Raw genomic sequence first — 23,350 nt, 5'->3', positions numbered from 1 at the left:
TTTTTCCTGTTGTTTTTGAGACTGGGTCTCACTGTGTACCTCTGGCTATCCTGGAACTCACTGGGTAGACCAGGTTGGTCTCAAACTCACAAAGATACACCTGCCTCTGCCTCCCCAGTGTTGGGGTAAAAGGCATGTACCACTATGCTCGGCTTTGAAAGATTTTTTTTAAATTATGCCTATGTGGTGGGGTGGGGGAAGGTATGTACATATGAGTACGGGTGCCCACAGAGGACAGAAGAGAGTACAGGATCTCTCTGGAGCGGACTTACAGGCAGTTGTGAGCCTCTAGATGGGTGCTGGGACACCAACTGAGTTCCTCTGCCAGAGCAGTAAGTACTTTTAAAGGCTGAGCCATTTCTTCAGCCCCCAAACAAGCCATGTAAAAAGATGAAATTAGGCAATCTGTGTGTTAACACACGTACACACACTCCCTAGAAAGAGGTGTTCACACTTTAACTCTTACCCTAACATGAAATACAAAGAAACAGAAATTTCATGTTGCAAAATAGTTTCAGTCATTTGTCCATCCTTGCCATCGCCCTCGTGTCCCGTTATTGAGTCTGGTTGTCAGGGAAATCTGATTTTTTTCCTCCCCTTCACAATATTTCAGATTTGGGATCATGGAACTTTTTAAACTCATGACAAAGGAAGTACTAAAAGGAGAACATTTACCCAAGGTTCTTCAGAGAAGTGACCCCCAGCGAGTCACTGATAGAACGTTTTTCATGGATGGTTCCAATCAGAGTTTGAAAACCATCCCGCCAGACATTTTGGCATTAAAGGAATTAGAAGAACTGCATCTGGAGAACAACCAGATTGAAGAAATTCCCCAGGGCATTCAGCATTTAAAGAATGTCAAGGTCCTCTACCTGCACAAGAACAACCTGCAGAGTCTGTGCCCACAGCTGGCAGAGCTCAGCAGCCTGGAGTCGCTGGACCTGAGCTGCAACCCGCTGCTCTACTGCTCGCTGCCGGTACTCAGCTGCCTCCGCACCCTCCGGGAGCTGCGGCTCTACCGCACCGGCCTGAGAGAGGTTCCCACCGTGATCTGCAAATCCCTGCACCACCTGGAGCTCTTCGGACTGTCAGAGAACCACTTGGACTCGCTGCCCAAGGAAATCGTGAACCAGACCAAGCTCAGGGAGATCTACTTGAAAAAAAATCAGTTCTCGGTTTTCCCTTCCGACCTCTGTGTGCTCTTGAACCTGGAAGTGATCGATCTAGACCACAACAAACTGAAGGCCATCCCGGAGGAAATCGGGCAGCTGAGGAGGCTGCAGAAGTTCTACGTGGCGTTTAACAACCTGCCCCTTCTACCCGAGTCACTGAGCCAGTGCAGCAAGCTGTCGGTGCTGGATTTGACCCAAAACCTCCTCCGCTCCCTCCCGGCCTCCATGGAGCAGCTCTCTGAGCTCACCGAGGTCGGGCTGAGCGACAACCGCCTGGACAAGGTGCCGCGCCTCCTGTGCCGCTGGGTGTCGCTGCAGCTGCTGTACCTGCGCAACACCGGCCTGCGCGCGCTGCGGCGCTCCTTCAAACGCCTGGTCAACCTGCGCTTCCTGGATCTCAGTCAGAACCACATAGACCACTTTCCCTTGCAGATCTGCACGCTCAAGAACCTGGAGATGCTGGCGCTGGACGATAACAAAGTGGGACAGGTACTGCTTCCCTTCCCGCTCTCACTCTGCTCTGCCTTTCCTTGATGTGGTGCTATGTCCAGCCAGCCTATTGAACCCGCTACCGCAAACAACAAACAAAAACAGCCGTATCAAAGATATCCCACAAGGTGGCACTTTATATTCTTCCGTCCCAAATGACAGTAATTCTAACCTCCATCTAATGTTCACTAAGGACATGGGCCACAGCCACTGGGGTGTTCCCATTCGCAAGGACACACGAGACAAAACCGAACTGAGTTGTTTTAAAGATCAAACAAGAGTTTGGACTCTAGGGTCTCTCCTAACATAGGCCACCTGACAGTCTCCATAAGACTTAGACTTTACCCCCTGGCCCCTGGAAATACCTTAGACCTTAACTTTCCATCCACGGAACACTGAAGAACAGGTTGGGGTTTTTTTGTTTGTTTGTTTGTTTGTTTTCCTGGAGAAACTGTCCCATGGGTGCGGGGTGCACTTTGGAATTACTCATCACAGCATTCATTGTTGGGCATCTGAAGAATGGCAGACCACTAGAATGTCAGTGGGGGCATAGGCAGATAAGATGCAGGTTCCTTATAGAATTGGATACGATACAATGAAAGCTAACTGAAGCTGTATGTGCCAGTGTGGAGACAACTCAAACCGTGATGCTTATTGAATGGGGGGGGGGGACCCCGACAAAACAATGTATTCATTGTTGAGCGGTACAAAATTACAAATACAGAGACCAGTCACATGGCCCACTGGGTAAAATTGCTTGCTACCAAGCCTGGAAGCTTGAGTTTGATCCCGGGAAGGCAGGGGGAACATTGTGGAGAGACAGACCAGACTTGTCCTCTGACCTCCCTACTCACCACGAAGCATACAGGCCCACAAGCACAAATACACAAAGAAACGCAACAAAATTTTAATATTACACATATACATAAACACACATATAAACCACTCATTTAAAGAATATTTATAACAATAAAAGTATAAAAAGCAATAAAAATATAATGAATCAGAAGGAAAGTCACCAAGTTCCCAAGAGTGGCTACTTTTGGGAGGAGGGATCAAGAAAGGTATTAAGCTCAGTGCTTGTCTGGCATGTGGAAGTTCCTAGTTCAGTCACCAGGGCCATAAATAAGTAAATAAATAAATAAGCACAATAAAATAGGGGCATGGAGATAGGAAAACCGCCTGGAAGCCAGTGGGCAGCTAGCTGGGAATACACAAAATAGTGGGAACAAGAGAGACAGCCTCAAAACAAGGTGGAGGAGAACTGACTTCCAAAAGCTGCCCTCTGACCTCCACACACGTACTGATTGTGCCCCGACACACACACACACACACACACACACACACACACACACACACACGCGCGCGCGCGCGCGCGCGCGCGCGCGCGCGCACGGAGAGGGTGACCCAGAGAGAGTCAGAGAGAAACAGAGAATGGGGGAGAAATTCCTTTCAGTGGAGAAAGTGTTTCATTTCACAGCTGGAGTAACTCAAAATAGAATGTATGTAGGAAGATTTTCTAGTTAGCTTTCTGCTGCTGTGGTAAACACCACGACCAAACACAACTGGAGGAGGGAAGGGGTTATTTCCTCTCACACTTCCTGGTCAGTCTGTCACTGAGGGAAGTTAGAACAGGAACTCAAACATCTCAGGGGCAGCACCCACGAGGACTGATCCCCACGGGCTGCTCCCAGGCTCGCATTTGGCTACTTTTCTGATACAGTCCAGACCCACGGCACAGGCATGTTTTGTACCATGGGATGGACCCTCCCACATCAATTAGAAATCAGGAAAATGCCCCCACAGACATGTTCACAGGCCACTCCGGTGGAAGCAGTTCCTCAAGTGTGGTTCCATCTTCCCGGTGTGTTCAGTCGAAACCAAAATTAGCCACCACAGAAGGGTAACACTGTCCTAGTCATGGCTAAGTCATGAGCAATAGCTAACCTTTTCTTGAGAGAAACTTTAGTTCTCAAAAGAGAGGCTCGCATGAATTCTGCTTGCTAACAAAAGAATCCCCAGCTTACCCTGTAAACCAAACTGTGCCGGAGTATAGACATGTAGACAGATATTACTGTACTGAATGTGAAAATCTTTATGAACTGTTACTTATAGTTTCCAGTTATTCTGATTATATTTTTTGCGCTTTGGTCCCTCCATGATCAGTTTTGTCTGATGCTATAACTTATAACCACCAGGCTTATTTCTCTTCTTTGTGGCATATGACTTTTAAGCCAGCTCCTTACCTCTCCCACACAAAGACTCCCCTGATGGGTTTCTGGCTCTTGGAGCCTGGCTGTAGCGTCTCCTTGCCCAGGTAGGTGTGAAAATAGCTGTCAATGGGCACCTAAATTGATTTTACTTGTACAGTAAATTACTATTAAAAGAGAAAGCAAAAACAGAGTATTCAACCTCAAAATGGTCAACTATGGTATCATATGCTCCATGTTGATACTCTGCAGATGTCCGTGTCCAGATCTTTCAATTTTTATATTTTGTGTGTGTGTGTATAGATGGATGCATGATATGTATGTGTGCCGCAGCATGCATGTGGTGCTCAGATGACAACTTGGTGGAGTCAGGTTTTGCCTTCTACCTTTATGTGGGTTCTGGAAATGGAAGTCAGGCCAACACCAAGTACTTTTACCCACTGAGCCACTGTACCAGGCCCGGTGTGTCTACATTTATTTCCATTATGTGTTAACATGAATTGATGAACAATTATGAGGTCTTGAAAATCCTGGACAAAGGGTGAAGACTTGTGAGCATTCAATGTACTTTGAAAATGAAACGCTGCACCAGTGTGTTAAGTAAACAATGGTGAGGGTGGAATTACCAGGTTGTAATGATGGATGAGGTTGAAGTCTTTCTGTTTTCCATTTTATTGAATGCAGGTGCCTAGTGTTGAAGGGGAGCCAAGTGCCCTGTGAAGAATTTTTAAATAATGAAGACTTAAACTCAGTTTCTCTGGAGATCAACTTGATCTGTTTTTTTTTTTTTTAAGTCAATAAATAAACTGGGTTTGGTGACCTGTATCTCTAACCCCAGCTCTTGGGAAACAGAGGTAGGAGGATCAGAAATCAGAGATCATCCTTAGCTACATTGCAAGTTCCAGGCTAGCTTGGGCTACATGAACTCCTGTCTCAAAATAATAAAAGCAAACTAACAACCCCCGCCCTCCCACCAATGGAAACATTCTTAGCATTATTAGAAAAATAAACCTTCATTTTACATTTAAAAAAAAAGGTCTAAGAAATTCCAGTTCTGCAAAACTTTTACAGAAATTTAGTTTATTCTTATAGTATGCTTCCTTGTTTTCCGATTGTGAGAGGCACCATTCCCCACTGATGAGCTATAGAAAGCACAGGGGCGGGTCCTGAGCAGTGCGAGGTCTAACCAGAGTGGGAAGGAGGGCAGCACAGACTGCGGAGAAGGAAAGAGGAAGACAGGAAAATGAGGAAGGATTTCCCACCGGGAAGGAAGTCAGATAAAGGGGTGTGTGAGTTAAGAACAGTAAAGGAAAGCATCTTTGCTGCACAGTGTGTGGGGTGGTTATGTAAGTTAGAGTAAGGTTTCTTTTCCCATGAGATTCTAGAGGACCAGAATGAGAGTGTAGTAAACCTGGCAGTGCTGTGGCTTAGGAAGGATTTCTACTGGTGGTGATGCTCTTTGCTGTCTGGGAGGTGGTGCCACATGGCTAGGCAGCAATATATCCAGCCGCTGTGTTAGAGGGTTACAACACAGAATCTTCTTAAGGATTTCCTTTGAAGTCTGGCAGTCTGTAAAATAACCACCTAACTTCCAAATAAGGCGCAAAAGCCTTGGTGTTCAAAAGAAGGCCAAACATGACGAGACGGATCCTAGTATCTACACGGGGTGTCCTAATTAGAAACACTTTGAACACATGTTTGCTTCCAGCTGAGTTCAAAGGCAGTTTCAAGACTGTCAGGTGAAAGACCTTGGCAGCTAAAAACCAGGTGTCACCAAATATATCAATTCCAGGAAATAAATGTATTACAAATATTATTATTATAATATTCTATATAATTGTAGTGCTCTTTCTTCCAACATTATCAAGCATTTGACATTCTCTAGGTAACACATTTACAATGAAGCAATATGAATTGACCCAACTTGTGAAAAGCAGAGGAGTGGCAGTGTTAGCGTAGACAGGTCTGGCCTTGTGTTTTCAGAGTCTCAACTTCTCATCCGAAGAGCTGAAAATTAGAGCCCACACCAATTTACACAAGAAGCAAGATTATATCATTTGAGCAAAGTGATGGCACAGATTATAGGCAGATACAGTGTCAAGATCAATAGCAGACCACATGAGCAAGGATGCTCATGGGCCTCACGCATTCTATGCTTCATTCTGTGGGGTTAAAGAGAAGCAGGGACTAGTTACTTGGGGTGGGGGTAGTTTGAATGGCTCTCTATTTTGATTGATAGATTAGATCATACATTCATTTTTTTTTCTACTGCACATGTTCCTTCCTATAATGCATCTAGTTTTAATTATGTCTCATTTATTATACATAAAAATAAGCTAGTAAATAGAAGACTATCCCTAAAGATTACTAGAGAACACAATTTTGTCTTACTGCACGTGCAACCCTAATCTAGTTTAAGCCATGTTGGCCCTCCTATTCATCATATCTGGATACATTGGGAATATGCTTGAAAAGATACTGTCCAAATTGAATTGTAACCAGAACAGGACAATTTATACTTTTGTTTAGAGATGGGAGTACATGTAGCCTGATGCAGGTGGGAGTCCCAAGGGGCTCTGAGCTTACTAGGTGCATTGTTTAGAAAGGGATGTATGTGCACAGTGTCTGTAGTGAAAGAGCTAGCCAGCCAAGTGCATTACTACAAGAGAGGGACAATGTTGTAAAATATTATTTTAAGGTGTGTTACTTTTGTTTATGTTGCATTTGTTTAACTCTGTGAAGCTGTGTTACTTTGCCTGTCTAAAACACCTGATGGTCTAATAAAGAACTGAACAGCCAATAGCAAGGCAGGAGAAAAGGTGGGTGGGACTAGCAGGCAGAGAGAGAGAATATATAGAAGGAGAAATCTGGGAGGAAAAAGAGAATAGCCAGAGAAAGAGGAGGACTCCAAGGGCCAGCCACCCAGCTACATAGCAAGTCACAGAGTAAAATTTATAGAAGTAAGAAAATGGGAAAAGCCCAAAGGCAAAAGATGTATGAGCTAATTTAAAGTTAAGAAAAGCTGGCTAGCAATAAGCCAAGCTAAGGCCAAGCATTTATAATTAAGAATAAGCCTCTTTGAGAAATATTTTTGGGAACTGGGTGGTGGGCCCCCCAAAAGAGCAAAAACAAACAACAATAGGACAGGGTATGGCTGAACCCAAACCAAATACTGCCCTACACTTGCCTGCCTCAGCAGGAAACAGGTGGAAGCCCAGTCTGCAAACACATATGGTAATTATGTAGTACACATATGAACATATACGGAAGCGTCCATTGCTAGGAGACACTGACAACCCTACTTTTTGTTTAACAGCTTGTTTCGAAGCCAAAACTCAACTTATTCCTTAGAATTCTCATCATAAAGTCAGTTAAATTTAGCACTGGGGATTTGTGTCCAACTTTGGTGACACTAATGTCAGTATTGATAACCCACTATGACCAGACAACTTATTTTTGAGTGTTTAAAAACAATCTCAACCTTAACTTTAGCTTTTTGGAATACTTCCAGTTACCACCGACTGTGAGCTCACTTATAAAACTGAAGACACTTGGACTCACAGGAAATGACTTTTTATCCTTCCCAGAGGAAATCTTTTCCTTAGTGTCTCTGGAGAAATTATACATTGGACAAGACCAGGGATTCAAGTTTTCCTGTGTGCCAGAAAACATCAAGAAATTGCAGGTAAGCCCTCCCAAGGAACAGACAAGAGGTGTATGCCACCCTGCCCCAGAGCCTAATGCTGAGAGAACATGAGGCAATGTTTCCCACGTTGCATAAAGGATGTATTTGTATTGGATTTTCAGTCCCAAACCATGGGTTTTATATTTTGGGACTCTCACTGTTACTGAATAAGCCCTACAACACTGTACTGTGATTGTTATTTAGTATGTCTTGTATCTATTCTTTTTCTGTCCCACCAGCCAGCTCCCAAATAATAACACAGAGATTTATTATCAATTATGAAAGCTCAGCCTATAGCTTAGGCTTGTTTCTAACTAGTTCTTTTAACTTAACCCATTTATAGTAATCTACATTCTGCCATGTGGCTCATGGCTGTTACCACTTGCCCTGCACATGCTGCTTGCTCTGTTTCTCCTGGTGTCTCTGCCTTTGTTCTTTCCAGAGTCCTCTCTGTCCCCAAAAGTCCTGCCTAATCTCTTCCTACCTATCTATTGGCCATTCAGCTCTTTATTAAACCAATCAGAAGGTACCTTGGCAAAGACACATCTTCACAGTGTAAATAAATATTCTGCCACAATGTCTTTTTAAAAAAGATATCTTATAGCCGGGTAGTGGTGGCGCACACCTTTAATCCCAGCACTCGGGAGGCAGAGGCAGGTGGATCTCTGTGAGTTTGAGGCCAGCCTGGTCTACAAAGCGAGTTCCAGGAAAGGCACAAAGCTACACAGAGAAACCCTGTCTCAGAAAAAAAAAACAAGATACCTTTTGTTTATTCCCTGACAATTTCATATACATATGCAATGCATCTTGATCCTATCCCACCCCAACTTCCCTGCTTATTCCCCCAAGACACCCCCTTACATATCTGCCTGTCTTAGTTAGAGTTACTATTGCTGTAATGAAACACCATGATCAAAAGCAACTTGGGGAGAAAAGAGTTTATTTCGCTCACAGTTCCATACAGCAATTCATTGTCAAAGGAGCTGATACAGGTGCCATGGAGGGGTGCTGCTTACTTGCTTGCTCCCCCATGGCTTACCTAGCCTGCTTTCTTATAGAACCCAGGACCACCAGCCCAGGGATGGTACCACCTACAGTGGGTTGGGTCCTCTATCATCAATCACTAATTAAGAAAATGCCTTACAGCTGGATCTCATTTTCTTAATTGAGGTTCCCTCCATTCAGATAACTCCAGCATGTATCAAGTTGACTTAAAATTAGCCAGCCAACCTTCAGGTCCATTCTTTTTTTTTTTTTTTTTTTTTTATCCCACTGTATCCATTACTGCTGCCTGCTAGAATGCTGATTGACCATTGTGTGGCTTGATCTTGTGCAGGTAACCACAGCTTCTCCTAGTTCATAAGTCATGTCCTTGTCCAGAAAACAGCCTTTCTCAGCACTCCTCCCCATCCTCTACCTTTCTCTCCACCGCCTCTGCTCTTACATTCCCTGAGGGGATCAACACCAATGCCATATGCGGGTTATTTAAAATCCGCTTATTGCCGGGCGGTGGTGGCACACGCCTTTAATCCCAGCACTCGGGAGGCAGAGCCAGGCGGATCTCTGTGAGTTCGAGGCCAGCCTGGGCTACCAAGTGAGTTCCAGGAAAGGCACAAAGCTACACAGAGAAACCCTGTCTCGAAAAAAAAAAAATCCGCTTATTTTCAGCCATTTGACCATTTTGAGTCTCCACATTAGCTGCTGCCTAATACAGAAAGAAGTTTCTCTGGCCAAGGTTGAGGACAGAACTAACCTATGGGTATAAAGGCAGTTGACAACATGAGCATTTAGCAAAACCACGCAAATAGTTTCTTCACTGGCACTTATGACCTCCCAGCCATGGGCTTTTGAACAGGTTTATAGTACCAGGTACACATTGCCTCCTGTGTGGGCCTCAAATCCTAGCAGAAAGGGATTGGTTGCCCCCATAACTTAGATGCCACTATTGCATCAGTGGCTCTTCAATATGTCTTTGTACTATTGCATTTGGTATTTTTATTTGTAGAAATTGACTCATACCATTTTCTATCTAATTTATATATTTCATAAGTACCCCCTTGAAAAAGACATTGTTTAGAAGTTAAAGTGTCCTATAAGTAACATGATTGGGAGCCTAACATTTTGGCACCCAGGATTCCCTATAAGGAGCAATATGATCTGACTTTCTTGCTTGGTGATGGGCAATCTGATGACGGGTCCATAGTTCTCTGCTGAATCCTGAATCAAGATAACTTCATCCACAGTAGTGTTTTTATATGTGTATTTGTGGAGAACTGTTTGTTCATATTCCTCTTCCCTCTTAATGATAATGATAGTAGCTCTGGGCTATTCATAACCTTTCAAACAGAACTGAGCAATGGTGTGTACAATACTGATAATTCTCACTGTGACACAGAGATCCTATTCTCAATTCTCCGTTACTCTGTCTATGCTCAGAGAGCACCTTTCACCATCTTCTTCCTTGTACAAGACATACCATTACCATGGGGGTTAAATGCAAATATTATTATTTTATTTTGCCCAGTAAAGTTGAAAATAGGTAATCCAAACCAATTATCTATGTTTTTGGCTACTTTAACCTATATGATTTGGGGCACTTAATTGAAGAATTATAGCAATTGCCAAAGATAACTAGCTATTGAAAGGGAGTACATGCTGTAATGACCCAAGTTACTTTTTTATGAGGTTTTGATAAAATTAAGTTCCAGTATTCTCATTTCCTGCGTAAATGGAAACTAAATCCAATGGCTTTACTCAAAGCACTTGTATTTCTTGATATTAATTGTGTAAATATTTACTAGTTATTGCTCTTGCCATTGGGACCAGTACACCTCACTAAACCATCCAAGGAAAGATGGGTTTATTTGGGCTTCCGTTGGAGGGATTTCAGTCCTTCACACTGGGGAAGACATCATGGCAGGAGGGCTTTGTGTATGGCAGCAGGAATATGTGGCAGAGGTTCCTTAATCTTGGCAGATCAGGAAACAGAGCTAGACCAAAGCTAGGGGCAAGTGTGGCCTCCCGTGGCCTGCATCTGGCGGTTTGCTTCTGCCAGCTAGCCCACATCTTAAAGGTTCTTCCAACTTCAAGAAGCACTGAAGATTGGGGAATAGGTCCTGAAAGCATGAGGCTTGAGGGACATTTCAGATTCAAACCACAACAAACATGTTTCTCCATTGTTCCAAGGCATGATTTCCCTACTGCACATGAGTGGATACTCACAGATAAGTCTGGTTATTGTAATTCACTTATTAAGATAAGTGTCCTCACCACACCCTCTCATGTTATGGCAGAATCTTAAAGAACTATACATAGAAAACAACCTTCTGGAGTCCCTGCCTGCATCCTTGGGGTTAATGTCAAACCTGGAAGTTCTTGATTGTCGGCATAATCTTCTTAAGCAACTCCCAGATGCCATTTGCCATCTTCAAGGTGAGGAACTTCCTAGAGCTACAGCCTGGTAAAGTGAGCCCCACATTGCCCAGGAATGGCTTCCTTGACTTAAGAAAGACCAATTTCAGAGTTTGTAGAGCTAATTACAACTTTTTGTATGTAATTCCTGTACCATCAGCCACTGACAGGCTCTTTAACAATACAAGGGAAGCCAGGTGCCTCTATATTTGTATAGCTAAGAGTCTTAGTAGTTTATGATTTGAATGAAAAAGAGAAGCAAATAGTGGTTGCTTAGAAAATATAGTATACATCCATACTTTCATTACACCACCATCAGCACAATTGACTGAATGAACACATGTGATATGGCAGCATTTAGAGTTGGGATCCTGATGTAAATGTTTATCTATGTCACTAAGTCATTTGAATAAAAGGAAAATTATTGACCCAGAATGATGAAATCAGCAAGGGGGGTTTTCAGAATTGCATGATTGACTTGGAAAAAGTAATCACACTTGATTCCTAAACACTCAAGTATTGTTTGACGGAGTCACTCCTTATCCATATATCAATCTACCCTCCCATTTAGCAAGTCTTTGCTGAGTATTGACTGGGTTCTCTTCATGCTGTGGAAGATCAGACACAGACAGACATTTGATTAGATGGTATTAGAAGCCATGGGTTTGGTACCTCCCTCCTCTCCAACCACTTACCAATGGATCTCACCTGGGTGGGTTTAGGCACTGAGATCCTAGGTTACATCAACCAATTAAAATGAAAATCTTTGCAGATTTGAGAGAGCTACTGCTGGAGGACAACTTACTCAGCCGCCTCCCGGATAACCTTGATCATCTGGTGAAACTTAAAGTCCTGACACTAATGAACAACCCCATGAAAGACCCTCCAATGGAAGTGTGTGTCAAAGGCAATGAAGCCATATGGAAATACTTGAAAGAAAACAGAATTAGGAAAATAATGGCCACAAAGGTAGACTCAGTACAGATTCTTTATTTTTTTTATTTAAAAATTTTTATTCTTGGACAACATTTTGTATGTATATGATGCATCTTGATAACACTTGCACCTTATTCCCCTCACCCCTGCCCTCAGACCTCCCTCAACCTGTCCACCTTCATGTCCCTCCTCTTCATGCCTGCCCTCTTTAATAACTCACCAAGGCCAGTTAATGCTGGTTGCATGCCCATGAATGTGGGGCTGACAGTAGAGCATGGGAACCCTACCAGCAGTTACACCCTTAAGAAAATTGATTCCTTCAGAAAGTCCTCAACTGCCAATAACCCTTCAGCAAGGGATGGGGCCTCATGAGCCTGTCTGTGATGGATTGTTGGTGGCTTGATCTTGTGTAGGCATCCACAGCTGCTGTGCGTTAATGACTGTGATGGCCATGTCATGTTTAGAGGGTGACTCACCCTCCTGGGATCTTATATTCTATTCTCTTCTGTGATGTTTTCTGAGCTCAGGGACTAGGGAATGAGCACTCACCACTTACATATTCTCAACTCTGACCAGTTCTGATTCTCTTCATTGACTGCCACCCACTGCTGTAAGAGGCTTCTCCAAAGAAGGCTGGGTGCAACACTAGCTCATGGATAATAGTCAGTTTCCTGATGGGCCCTGCCCAACCTGTCGAACAGTCCAGTATAAGGGAGTGAGGATTGAGAAATAATAAATAGGAAAAACAGAGACATAGACATAAAAGAAAAAGGCAGAGACACAGGATAGCTTCAGGGGGGCTCTTAGTCAATACCACAGCAGCCCCAAGTTTACTTATCATAGCCTTTTTATACCCAAAGCAAGGGGGGCAAAAGACCTCTTTCTCTCAAGGACACCATGGTTCAAGGCACAAACAAGTGTAAACACATCCTTAATTCTCAAGACATCTAGTAACCACACCTTTGGCAAAACATCCTGTTATCCAACCTTGAAGACTAAGACATCTGGGAAGAGTTGGGCAGGAAACAACACCAGTAGTGAAACCTTGGACCAGCCATTTTTAGTTTGGTGTGTAGCATCCTTTGTGCATTAGATAGCCATGATTGTTTGGGGCAGACATCTGACAGTTGAAGTTAACCGTTTTCTTCTCTACCTTGGGAAAAATCTCCCTTCCTGATCATTTTAATTTCTGATGTAGAGGAAGGACCACCCCAGAATTGAGCTTTAACCCTTTCATTCCTAATCGATCAAAGGACGTTTCTGTTTATCATGTAAACTCTGAGTTGGAAAGAAATATTTTGCCGAAGGAACTGTTCTAACACCTATTCTGTGTTCTGGAGTGGTGTAAATGGGGCTTGAATAAAGGATTGTCAGGATTAGACATCTGGTAACCATGCCTTTGGCCAAACATCCTGTTATCCAGCCTAAGAGAGCAAAGACAAGCTTGAACTCTCTGACCTTGAGTCAAGAAGGAATCAAGGCACAATCTGGGGTCACTGTGGGATCCCACAATTCCCCCCTTTTATATTTATTTATTAAAGGTCCTCTGGACCCCTCAGATGACTGTGCCTGTCGTAGGTTGCCTTTCAACCATCCAGTCTTACCTGTCATTGGCATATGAATTCCATTATTCATGGCCTGTCTTAGGTTGAAAGGTGGTGAAAAGGACTTACCTGTCTTGACTACCAGCCTCTGGAAAATTACAAGGTAGAGTGCAGAGCTTAACTCTATGCAGCTCTGATTCTATCAAGAGTTCACAAATAGCTTGATAATCATAGGCAAGCAAATAATGTTCCCATGGTTGCAATACCTCCTAATACGAGAGTAAAGGATGAATAAGATGGAATGATCTTTTTACACTGGTCCAGGATGTCTACAGTAGTTTAGTTGCATCAAAATCCAACTTTTCCTTATTTAAAATCAGTAATCTCCTGATGCAACTTCATCAAATTTAAGGACTCATTAGCATCATACCAAATTCCTCTCAGATGAGCCCTAACCTTTTCCTATCCAGTAGCATTTTTATTGTAAACAGAAGAGGCTACACAAACCTAGTTATATTTAGCAGGGCATTTCAAATGAAATCTTTCTTTAACTTTTGAATCTCATCTCCTAACAACTGTACTATTTCAAATAAAGCATTCGGCTTATGCTCCATTTTTATATCAATATCTTCTTGAGTTCTTGAGGCTCATAAATACATTTTGAGACATTTGATACACATACTCTGCAGTCTGATAGATTGAGACAATGTTACTGCAGTGGTAGTGGTGGAACTATCAAGGAAATTAGGGCAATAATTCTGGCAGTTACCCTTTGTCATCGTACCATGGTTCACTAGCATTAGCAGGTTAACACCGTAATTCTAGTATGATTATTAACAATGGATGGACAATTGGTTAAATTACAATTCTCACAAACTTATATCAAAGCTACATTTGAACTGCTCCAGTCCTGAGTACCAAATATCAGCAGCAAAACTTTTATCCTACTCCTACTCATCAGTACATTTTTTAAAAATTTAAAATAAAGAGGGTATGATGTGGTGACTGAGAATATAACTCCCCTTATTTACATTTTTAAGCTGTATCTTGAGACTGCCATGGGATCATAAATCAAAATGCCCATTGCTATTGAACCACTTCTGTCCATCCCATTTCTGAGATCTGAAAACATATGCACACATTCAAAAAGCCAGTTCTGATATTAGTCTTAACATTTTTCATTGAAAGCTCAAGATCGGGGCCCAGTTTGCCAGCTTCCCTGAAGTCCTTGTATGCTGCTCAAGCTATAACACAAACCATTCCCTTGCACCATGAGCATTGTGTTTTTTCAGTTTTTTTGTGTTTATTCAAAAATGCACCCATGCTTAGTAATGAATTGGGGAGGGGGACAAGGTCTCAAGGGCTCTTCAACCACCCATATCACTCCCACTGCTGGCTCATCTTCAAGGGATCCCAGTGTCCTGGGGCCTGAAGGCTGTCAACTGCCTCTTACCCCATGGGCTCAAGTGGCTGCCCCTGTGTCACCTCAGTCCTCTCTATTCAGCACCCCAGGTCCCAGAAGAAGCCCAGCCTTGGCTGCCATACCCCAGCTCTGTGACCTGCTCTGCCCATGCCCTGCATCTTCTGCCCACTCATCCTTGCCCAAATGGCCAAATGCCAACCCTAGGGCAGCTGGCCTGCTAGACTTGGGCCAGACGCCATCCCTCAGCAGTCCACAGTTACTCCCTTACCACTGCTCCATGGTTGCTCACAGGCAGCCCTGCAGCTCTGCCTCACCTTGCCAATGGGAGCCTGGTTCAGTCAGCATCAGCAGTTCCCAAGCTTCCTCCAGCAGCATGGTTCCTCAAGGTTTCGGAGTGCAGCGTCCAGCCACGCCGGTCAGGTTCTCACAGACATCCCGGCTGTCTGTGCTCTCCCTGTCCAGGCTCCTTCATGGCAGACCCCCCACTACTCACACTGCCTCTCTCAGCACCCACTGAGATGCCTGGTAGGTCTCAGTGATGCCAGACCAGGGCAGCTGCTACTGCTGCTGCTACCACTGTGCTGCTGCTGCTAGCAGTGGTGACCTCTGAAGTAGCTGCTCATTCTCAGACCTCTGGCTTCTTGGTGGGTGCTCATGGTGGGTACTTGGTCCCAGACTGCTTCCTAGTTCTCCTCCATATATCTGTATCCAAGTTTCCATGCTCAGGGAATCCAAGGGTGCATCTGCTCTATCTTAAGTGTTGTTTTTTTTTAAGTCTCCATATATCCTTATTCCTTAAACCTACATTACTCATATCTCATTAAAAGCTTTTATGACTTACTTATATTATAACTTTAGGCCTAACTTAGGCCTGTGTCCTCAGCACATCTAGATCACTCATTCAGACTCACGCCATCATTCATTCAAACCCATATGACATACCCAGACATTTTTATTTTCAAACTATTTTCTCAGACTTAAAAAAACCCATAAATTCAAAACTTATTTGCTGTAGCCCTAATTTTAGCTCCTCTGGCTTTTAAAATATCTTTAAATGGCTCTATATTTACAATTTATTCCTGAGTTAATCACCACATTTCCATTTAATCTTATCTGAGCACTCACTTCAACTTATGGTGTCCGTCATTGGATCCCCTGTATTTAAGTCCCTGTTTGGGCACCATTTTCCAGGCCCTGCCTCCCCTGTCTAACAGCCCTGAACAGGGGAGTGAGGATTGAGAAATAGTAGATAGGAAAAACAGAGACATAGACATCAAAGAAAAAGACAGAGACACAGGATAGCTTCAGGAGGGCTCTGAGTCAATAGCACAGCAGCTCTGAGTTTATTTCTCACAGACTTTTTGTACCCAAAGCAAGGGGGGCAAAAGACCTCCCCCTCTCAAGGACACCATAGTTCAAGTTACAAACAAATGTAAACATCTTTTGGCAAAACATCCTGTTATCCAGCCTAAGAGGGCAGAGACAAGCTTGAACTCTTGGACCATGAGTCAAGATGGAATCAAGGCACAGTCTGAGGTCACTGTGGGTTCCCACAGTTTCCCCTTCCACTGTGTGTCTGGGCATCGAACTTGGGTTGTCAAAGTTGATGGTAAGTGTCTTTACCCACTGAACCTTCTCAAAAGCCCTCTTAAATGATTTCATTGGAATGAAAAAATATTTCATTAACAAAAGCAATGAAATCAGGTTAAGACATTTAAGATCAGAGAGCCGGGCGGTGGTGGCGCACGCCTTTAATCCCAGCACTCGGGAGGCAGAGGCAGGCGGATCTCTGTGAGTTCGAGGCCAGCCTGGTCTCCAAAGCGAGTTCCAGGAAAGGCGCAAAGCTACACAGAGAAACCCTGTCTTGAAAAACCAAAAAAAAAAAAAAAAAAAAAAAAAAAAAAAAAAAAAAAAAAGACATTTAAGATCAGAGGCTTAGAGACCAGGATCCTGCCATGAGCTAGGATCGACGGGGGAAGAGCCTTGGGATCTTGCTCTCAGCTAATGACTCCATGAGACATACGGTACCACACTCGTCGACCCGTTCAAGCCAACATCATCTCATACACAAATGATATGTTAGCTCCCCAACCATCTTCCTGCTTCTACAATTGCTTCCCCACAGCACGCCTTCCACTTGATAGTCAAGTGAAAGTGGGTCTCAGTAGGCTCTGGTGAAGTGGACAATTCTTTGTTCCATCTGGAATAACAGTCCAGTTCCTGAGTCTACCAGATTCTCTGCTGCAGACCTTCAAACAGCCATCCACTTATACTAAGTAGTTAGTAATACTTCTGTTTCTTTGTCAAAATTAAACTATGCTAATCATCATTAAATTTTAATAAATCAAACAATACTTAAGCTGCAACACAAAGAAGGGAAGTAAAATAAGATACATTTTTTGTTCAAATATTTTTTCAAGGTACATCTGCTTACAATGACTGTTCTGGAAGAATGGAAGCTGTATTTTATTGGTTAGTTCCTAAAAGCATTTTGAAAGATCATGAACTCTTCTTGCATATTTTAAAAATGGATATTCAAATATTTTTGCTAGAAATTGAGATAATTACAAGAAATTCAGTTTCCAAAGCATCTTAAATACAGTTCAGTATTTTATATGTGCCTAGTGGAATCTCAATGCCATTACACCACCATTATCAATATCTATTCATAACAATTTGGATATGCCTATCTTTCATAGGTAGAAAGTTTGTTCTATATGCTTTTCTTTCTTGAATATGGATTACATGTTACCAAGGATCTTAGACAGTGTGTGTGCTTTAATTCTCTTTTGGACATTTTGGTTTGGTTGTTTTCTTGTTGATGGTCAGTGCTGAGGATGGGGCTTTTTTCTTGCTGACAGTCAGTGCTGGGGACAGGGTCATTTTCTTGCTAATGGTCAGTGCTGGGGACAGAATGCAGGAAGCTACTAATGCTGAGCAAACACTTTAGTCCTGCGTGGCACCATCAGTCATTAATATGTCCATAGGCCATCCTTTTGTACTTCTAACCAACAATTTTTTTCAGACTGTTTTTATTTTGAAATTTAAATTTGGAGTTGAGGGATGGTTCAAGAGATGAGTTGTTGCCATTAGGGCTGAGGACCTGAGTGTGGTCCCTGGAGCTCCACATGGTGGAAAGAGAGAAACATCTCCTGCAGGATGCCTTCTGACCAGTGCATGCTCACTGTGATACTCACACACCACACAAAGTCCATAAATAATGTAATAATGTTTTAAAAATTAAGCTATTTTTTTCTGTGGCCATAATTTTTAAAATATTCTAGATTAATTGATATTATAATTACTCATACTATAAATCATATAAACAATAACTTATTATAAATTTTGATCATTTTTAGGCAGATAAAATATTTTAGAAAGACAGATGAAAAAGACCCCCTCCACACACACACTTAATTTCTACATACGTGCTTAATGACTACTAGTTACAAAATGAGACAGATTTTATCGTAGATACCACTTCGTTTTAACAATGGAAGTCTCGAGATACTGTTGACATAGATGAACAAGAGAATTTGTTCAAAAATGAATTTGTGAGAACAAGAGAAGCTGTTTTCACTTTTTGCTTTGTATTATTAATTTTTTTATAATAATGCAGTACCCATTTCCAAACATCTTTGAGACTTCAAGATCCCCAATCGAGACAGAGTCTTTAGCTGACACACCCACTGGTCTTGGTTTTGTCTTGAGGCAGAGTTTGCAGCCACATAGCCTGAGAAACCCTGGTCCTGCAGCCCTTGAGTCATCTCCTTGTCAGCACCAACCCAAGTATTTTGTTCTGGTTATTTATATCAGAGATTTTTAGAGTCCTGGGCAAGATGCCATAGGGTGTGAGGTGTGCCTGTTCTTGCTAACATACCACGTGGGTAATTGTGGAGGGGAGAGGGTGATGAGAGGCTGCATTCCTGGGCTGAGCTTGGGAAGGGTTGCATCTGGAAGCTGAACTCAGGAAGCTGATGACCCTCTTGTGGTCCAGGACACAAGTCTACTTAACTTCAAGATAACAAAAGCCCTGTAAATGTCCAAAATGCCTCCAGAGGGCAGTACTGTTCCCAAAGAGTCTGCCCTTAATCCTTCCACTTCTTTCTTGACTGGTGCTCAAACCGGATCCTGGGAGTTCTTGCAAAGACCAATCTGCCCAGAGATGATGCGCCCCCAGACAAGGGTGACAATCTTGGCCTCCATTCACTCTGCTGAAGCGTCCTCATCAGAGCCTCTTTCCATGAGTCGTCCACGTAAGACCCGGCCATCTCATCCCTTTAATCACCAGAAGTGGCTTTCTCTTTTCCCCCAAGACAATGTTCTAGGCACTGGAGATGCACCAGTGAGCAAAACCGACAAGTGTTTCTGTCTGCTTATTGCTTAAAAGCTAGTGGGATTGCATTAAGGGTGAAAAATAAAACAAAGTTTTGTATATGTATCTTTTGGTTGTTGTTTTGTTTTTAAGATGGGGTTTCTTTGTGTAGAACTCACTCTGTAGACCAGGCTAGCCTCGAACTCACAGAGCTCCGCCTACCTCTGTCTTCTGAGTGCTGACATTGTTCATGCATCTTATCAGTTCTTGAGAGGCAGAGGCCAGTGGATTTCTGAGTCCCAGGACAGCCTGATCTACATAATGAGTTCCAGGCCAGCCAGGGATAACTAGTGAGATCTTATCTTTAAAAAAAAAAGTAATGAGTGTTATTTGGGGGAAAAAAAAATCAAAGTAAAGGGAATTGAGATTGCTAGAAGATTTTCCTTCTTTAAAGGATTATTATATTTATTCAGTGTGGGTGGGTGGGTAGATGTGTGTGAAGGCACATGGGTCCCACAAGTCAAGATTGAAGGTCAGAGGGAATGCTGAGAGCGGGAGAAATAGTTTTCCCTAGGGAAGAGCACATCAACTGGTTATCCAATACCAAATGGACAGCTCTGAAAACGTACACACAGGTAACGTCATACAGACTGAGCAGGTTATATTTAGGAATATCTATGTATATACGTGTACATATATGCATGTTAAACAATTAGTGCAAAAAGAGGCCATTAATTTGAAAAAGAGCAAGGGACATATATAGGAGGGCTGGAGGGGAAAATGATGTGATTATATTATAATCTCAACAATAAAAGAAAAAGAATTGAAAAAAATGTGGAGATCAGACAAGAATGTGCATGGTCTGTTCTCTTCCTTCCAGCAGGTGGGTCCTGGGGATCCAATTCAGGTCACCAGGCTTGGCAGCAACCCTCTGTAGCTGTGGAGTCAGTCCCTCGCACTCCAGTGTTCCCCTTCCTTCCTCCTTACCTCCCTCCTCACTCTCTCTTTCCCCATTCTTGTGCGTGTGTGTGTGTGCATGTGTTTAGGTTGAGAGAGGGTGTTGATTTGCCTGGGTGATCAGGGAAGATCTCTTTGCAAGCAAGATGCCTGTCTTGGCTTGGGCTGCAATAACAAATAGCATGGAACAGAGGGCTTAAAGGGCCGGATTTTACTTCCTCCTAGTTCAAGAGATGGGGAGTTTGACACCAGGCTCCAGCCTGGCTGGGCTCTAGTGGGCTCTCTTTTCCTGGCTCTCAAATGACTTTCTTCTGTGTCCTTATTGATATTTCTTCTGAGTCCTCATGATCTTATCTAAATTTATTCACCCTTGCTGTAACTCCATCTCCAAATACCATTCCACTGGTGGGGGGCAGGGCTTCAGCATAAACGGGGATACAGGTCAGTCTGCAGCAACAAGTGAGCAAGCTCTGGAGAGGGTGAACCATCTGAATATTGGAAAGAAGGCTTGAGGCAGAGAGCCAGCTGATGCAGAAGCCTGGGGTTAGCCTGGCACCCAGTGTATCCAAGCAAGAGAGAGGCTCCTGTGTCTGGAGCAGACGGCAAGGAAAGAGGAGCTAAGAGAACCAAGAAGTGAGGGGGTGGGGTCAAGTCAGTGAGCCTTGACGCCATGGTGAGGACTCCAGCTTTTGTTCTGAGAGAAATGAGGAGCCAATCATGGGAGGCCCTGAGCAGAGTGTGCCAGGAGAGGACAGGCGCTCCCAAGCAGGTGGGCAGCAACAGCCTCTGGGGAACAGTGGGGGCTGGTTTTTAGGAGAAGCCAAGACAATCCTTCAACAAGAGGGAGGCAGAGTGCGTGCACAAGATTTCTCAACTCTCCATTGCTGCCATTCCCCATTGCCCTTATCATTTGTGAACTCATACTTTTACTTATTTAAGGCAGGGTCTCATGTAGCCCACTCAATATAAAGCCAGGAGTGTCCTTGAACTTCTGATTCTCTTGCGTCTATCTCCCAAGTGCTGTGATTTCAGGCATGGGCCACCAAACCAATTTACGTGGTATTAGGTATCAGACCTAGGACTTCATGCGTGCTTGGGCAAGTCTTTTACCAGCGAGCTCCACCTCAAGCGTGCAGTCATACACTTAGTGCCCTTCCCACTACTGCATATGGCCTTCAGAATCCACAGCTCTCTACCCAATGGCCTTCAGACAAAGTCTCTTGCCCAACTGAAGGATACCATTTCATCGAGGCTAGCTAGCCAGTATGCTCTTGGAATCTGCCTGCTTCCACTGAACAGTGCTGGAGTTACAGGCATATTACCTATCAGGTACTGGGGATTTGAACTCAGGTTCTCATACTTGCACAGCAAATGCTCTTATACACTGTGTCTCCCCAACTCTTTAACATGTTTTGAGGGAAGTAAGCCACAGTAAGAGCAGAGCAATCATGATTCAAGCTAACACTGAGTTTGGGTCTATCTTATTTTCAGATTCAGGCGTGGTGGCGTGGAACCATGGTGCGGAAAGGATTTGGGTCTTTCGAAGAGCTACTAAAAGCCAGAAAAAAAGGGAAAAACTCTCCAAAAGATAAGAAAGGCAAAAAGGCTGCAAAAGGAAAACCTGCAAAAGGAAATAAAAAATAATTGTGTAAATGAATGAATGACGATAAGGATCACTAACAGAGCAGAAAGGCAACGTGTCTAGGGACCAGACAACAGCCACACTAAAATCCCCCCAATTCAGGTTATTGTAATAACAAAAGAGTCTTAATTTTACGGAAATGTTCATGGGAAGAATGACATAATGCCTGGTAACTGCTTCAACATAGCATGCTAGAGGATAGATATGGGGACATGGGTTCAGATGAAGCAAGGCAGGACCCGCTGTGATTTAACAACTGCAGAAGTGGGCGAGGAGCATGTGGCAGTCCCTGCATTCTCTTGTCTACTTAAAAACATCTGGGGGAATCATGGATTTACAGGAAGTTCCAGGGAAATATACAAGCATGTCTAATCACCCCCGACCTGTGACAGCTTTGCACAACACTAGGTTGAAAATAAGACTAAAAAACACATTGGTTCAATCAACAGCACTCACTCAGATTCCATCAGTTATGTGTTCACGTGTGCACATGTGTGTGCATTGTGTAGTTCAATGCAATTGTGTCACACATAGCTTTGTACAAACACCGCTGTAGTCAAAGGCACAGGCTGCTCTTCACAAGTCTCCATTGTGACATTCTTTTGTATTCACACTTCTCTCTGTGTACCAAATCCTAACTTACCCTCCATTTCCCATCAAATGATAGGGACCTGCAACTTCCTTCAAACTTTTCATTATATTTATTTACACTGTGTGTGTGTGTGTGTGTGTGTGTGTGTGTGTGCATGTGTGTGTGAACGAGTCTGCCTCAGCACACAGAAGGAGGTCACTTCATTTCTCTCTGTCCACCGTGTGGATCTTGTGATCACACTCAGATCAACAGGCCTCATGACAAATGCCTTTATTTCACTGGCCCTGGGACTGACTTTTTTTTTTTAATTCATCAAACTTTTATCGATTCCTTGCAGATTTCATATCATTTATCGATCCCACCCATCTCTCCATCCCTCTCAATTCATCCTCCGCCCTTGCAACTTCCCCTCAAAACAAAACAAAATTTAAAAGAAAAACCAAAACCAAACAAACCAAAAGGGAGAAGACTCTCGTCGTGGAAGCTGTGGTGTGACCCCGAATGTCACACAGTTCTCCCCTTAGTCCTTTCATCCTCACTTCCAAGTGTTCACGGCCACGAGTCGTTGGTCTGGTTCGAGGTCTCTGGCCCCTGCTACACCATGGATAATGGGCTTTCCTGGGGCTCCTCTTGGACATCCTGTTGTTGTCCTTTGTCACAGAGATCCTGCAGTTTTGGATCTGTAGGTTTGTTTCCTTCTCAAGCTCTAACAGTTCATAGAAGAAGGGGATGTTAAGATGGGTCAACTCAGCCCTGGTTCTGGATTGGGTGGTAGCTGGGCTGGTCAGCCCGCCAGCTCTCCCTCATTGTCACCACCCAGGTGAGCTCTCCAGCACTACCTCAGCCAGGCCACCCAAGGCAGCCTACAGCAAGGGGTGGGGCCAGCTCAGCAGGGCCCTCTTTGAACACAGCATGGTTCCTTATCCCCCATGGTAACACAGGCCATGGACATCAGCACAGACCCAGCTGTAGCA

General features: G+C 43.5%; 1 protein-coding gene across 1 annotated transcript; it reads left to right on the top strand.

Annotated features, from left to right (window-relative positions):
• The first annotated feature begins 606 nt into the window (after positions 1 to 606).
• Positions 607 to 21,799, top strand: Lrriq4 (leucine rich repeats and IQ motif containing 4). Its single transcript, XM_059264687.1, has 5 exons — positions 607 to 1,661; positions 7,383 to 7,556; positions 10,850 to 10,988; positions 11,740 to 11,936; positions 21,634 to 21,799. Exons 1-5 carry the CDS (start codon positions 624 to 626, stop codon positions 21,784 to 21,786), a joined length of 1,701 nt encoding a protein of 566 aa, XP_059120670.1. The 5' UTR covers positions 607 to 623; the 3' UTR covers positions 21,787 to 21,799.
• Positions 21,800 to 23,350: the final 1,551 nt, after the last annotated feature.

Source organism: Peromyscus eremicus, chromosome 6, assembly GCF_949786415.1.
Source record: "Peromyscus eremicus chromosome 6, PerEre_H2_v1, whole genome shotgun sequence".
NCBI lineage: Eukaryota > Metazoa > Chordata > Mammalia > Rodentia > Cricetidae > Peromyscus > Peromyscus eremicus.
The sequence above is the reverse complement of the archived record's forward strand: the minus strand, read 5'-3'. Positions and strand labels throughout refer to the sequence as shown.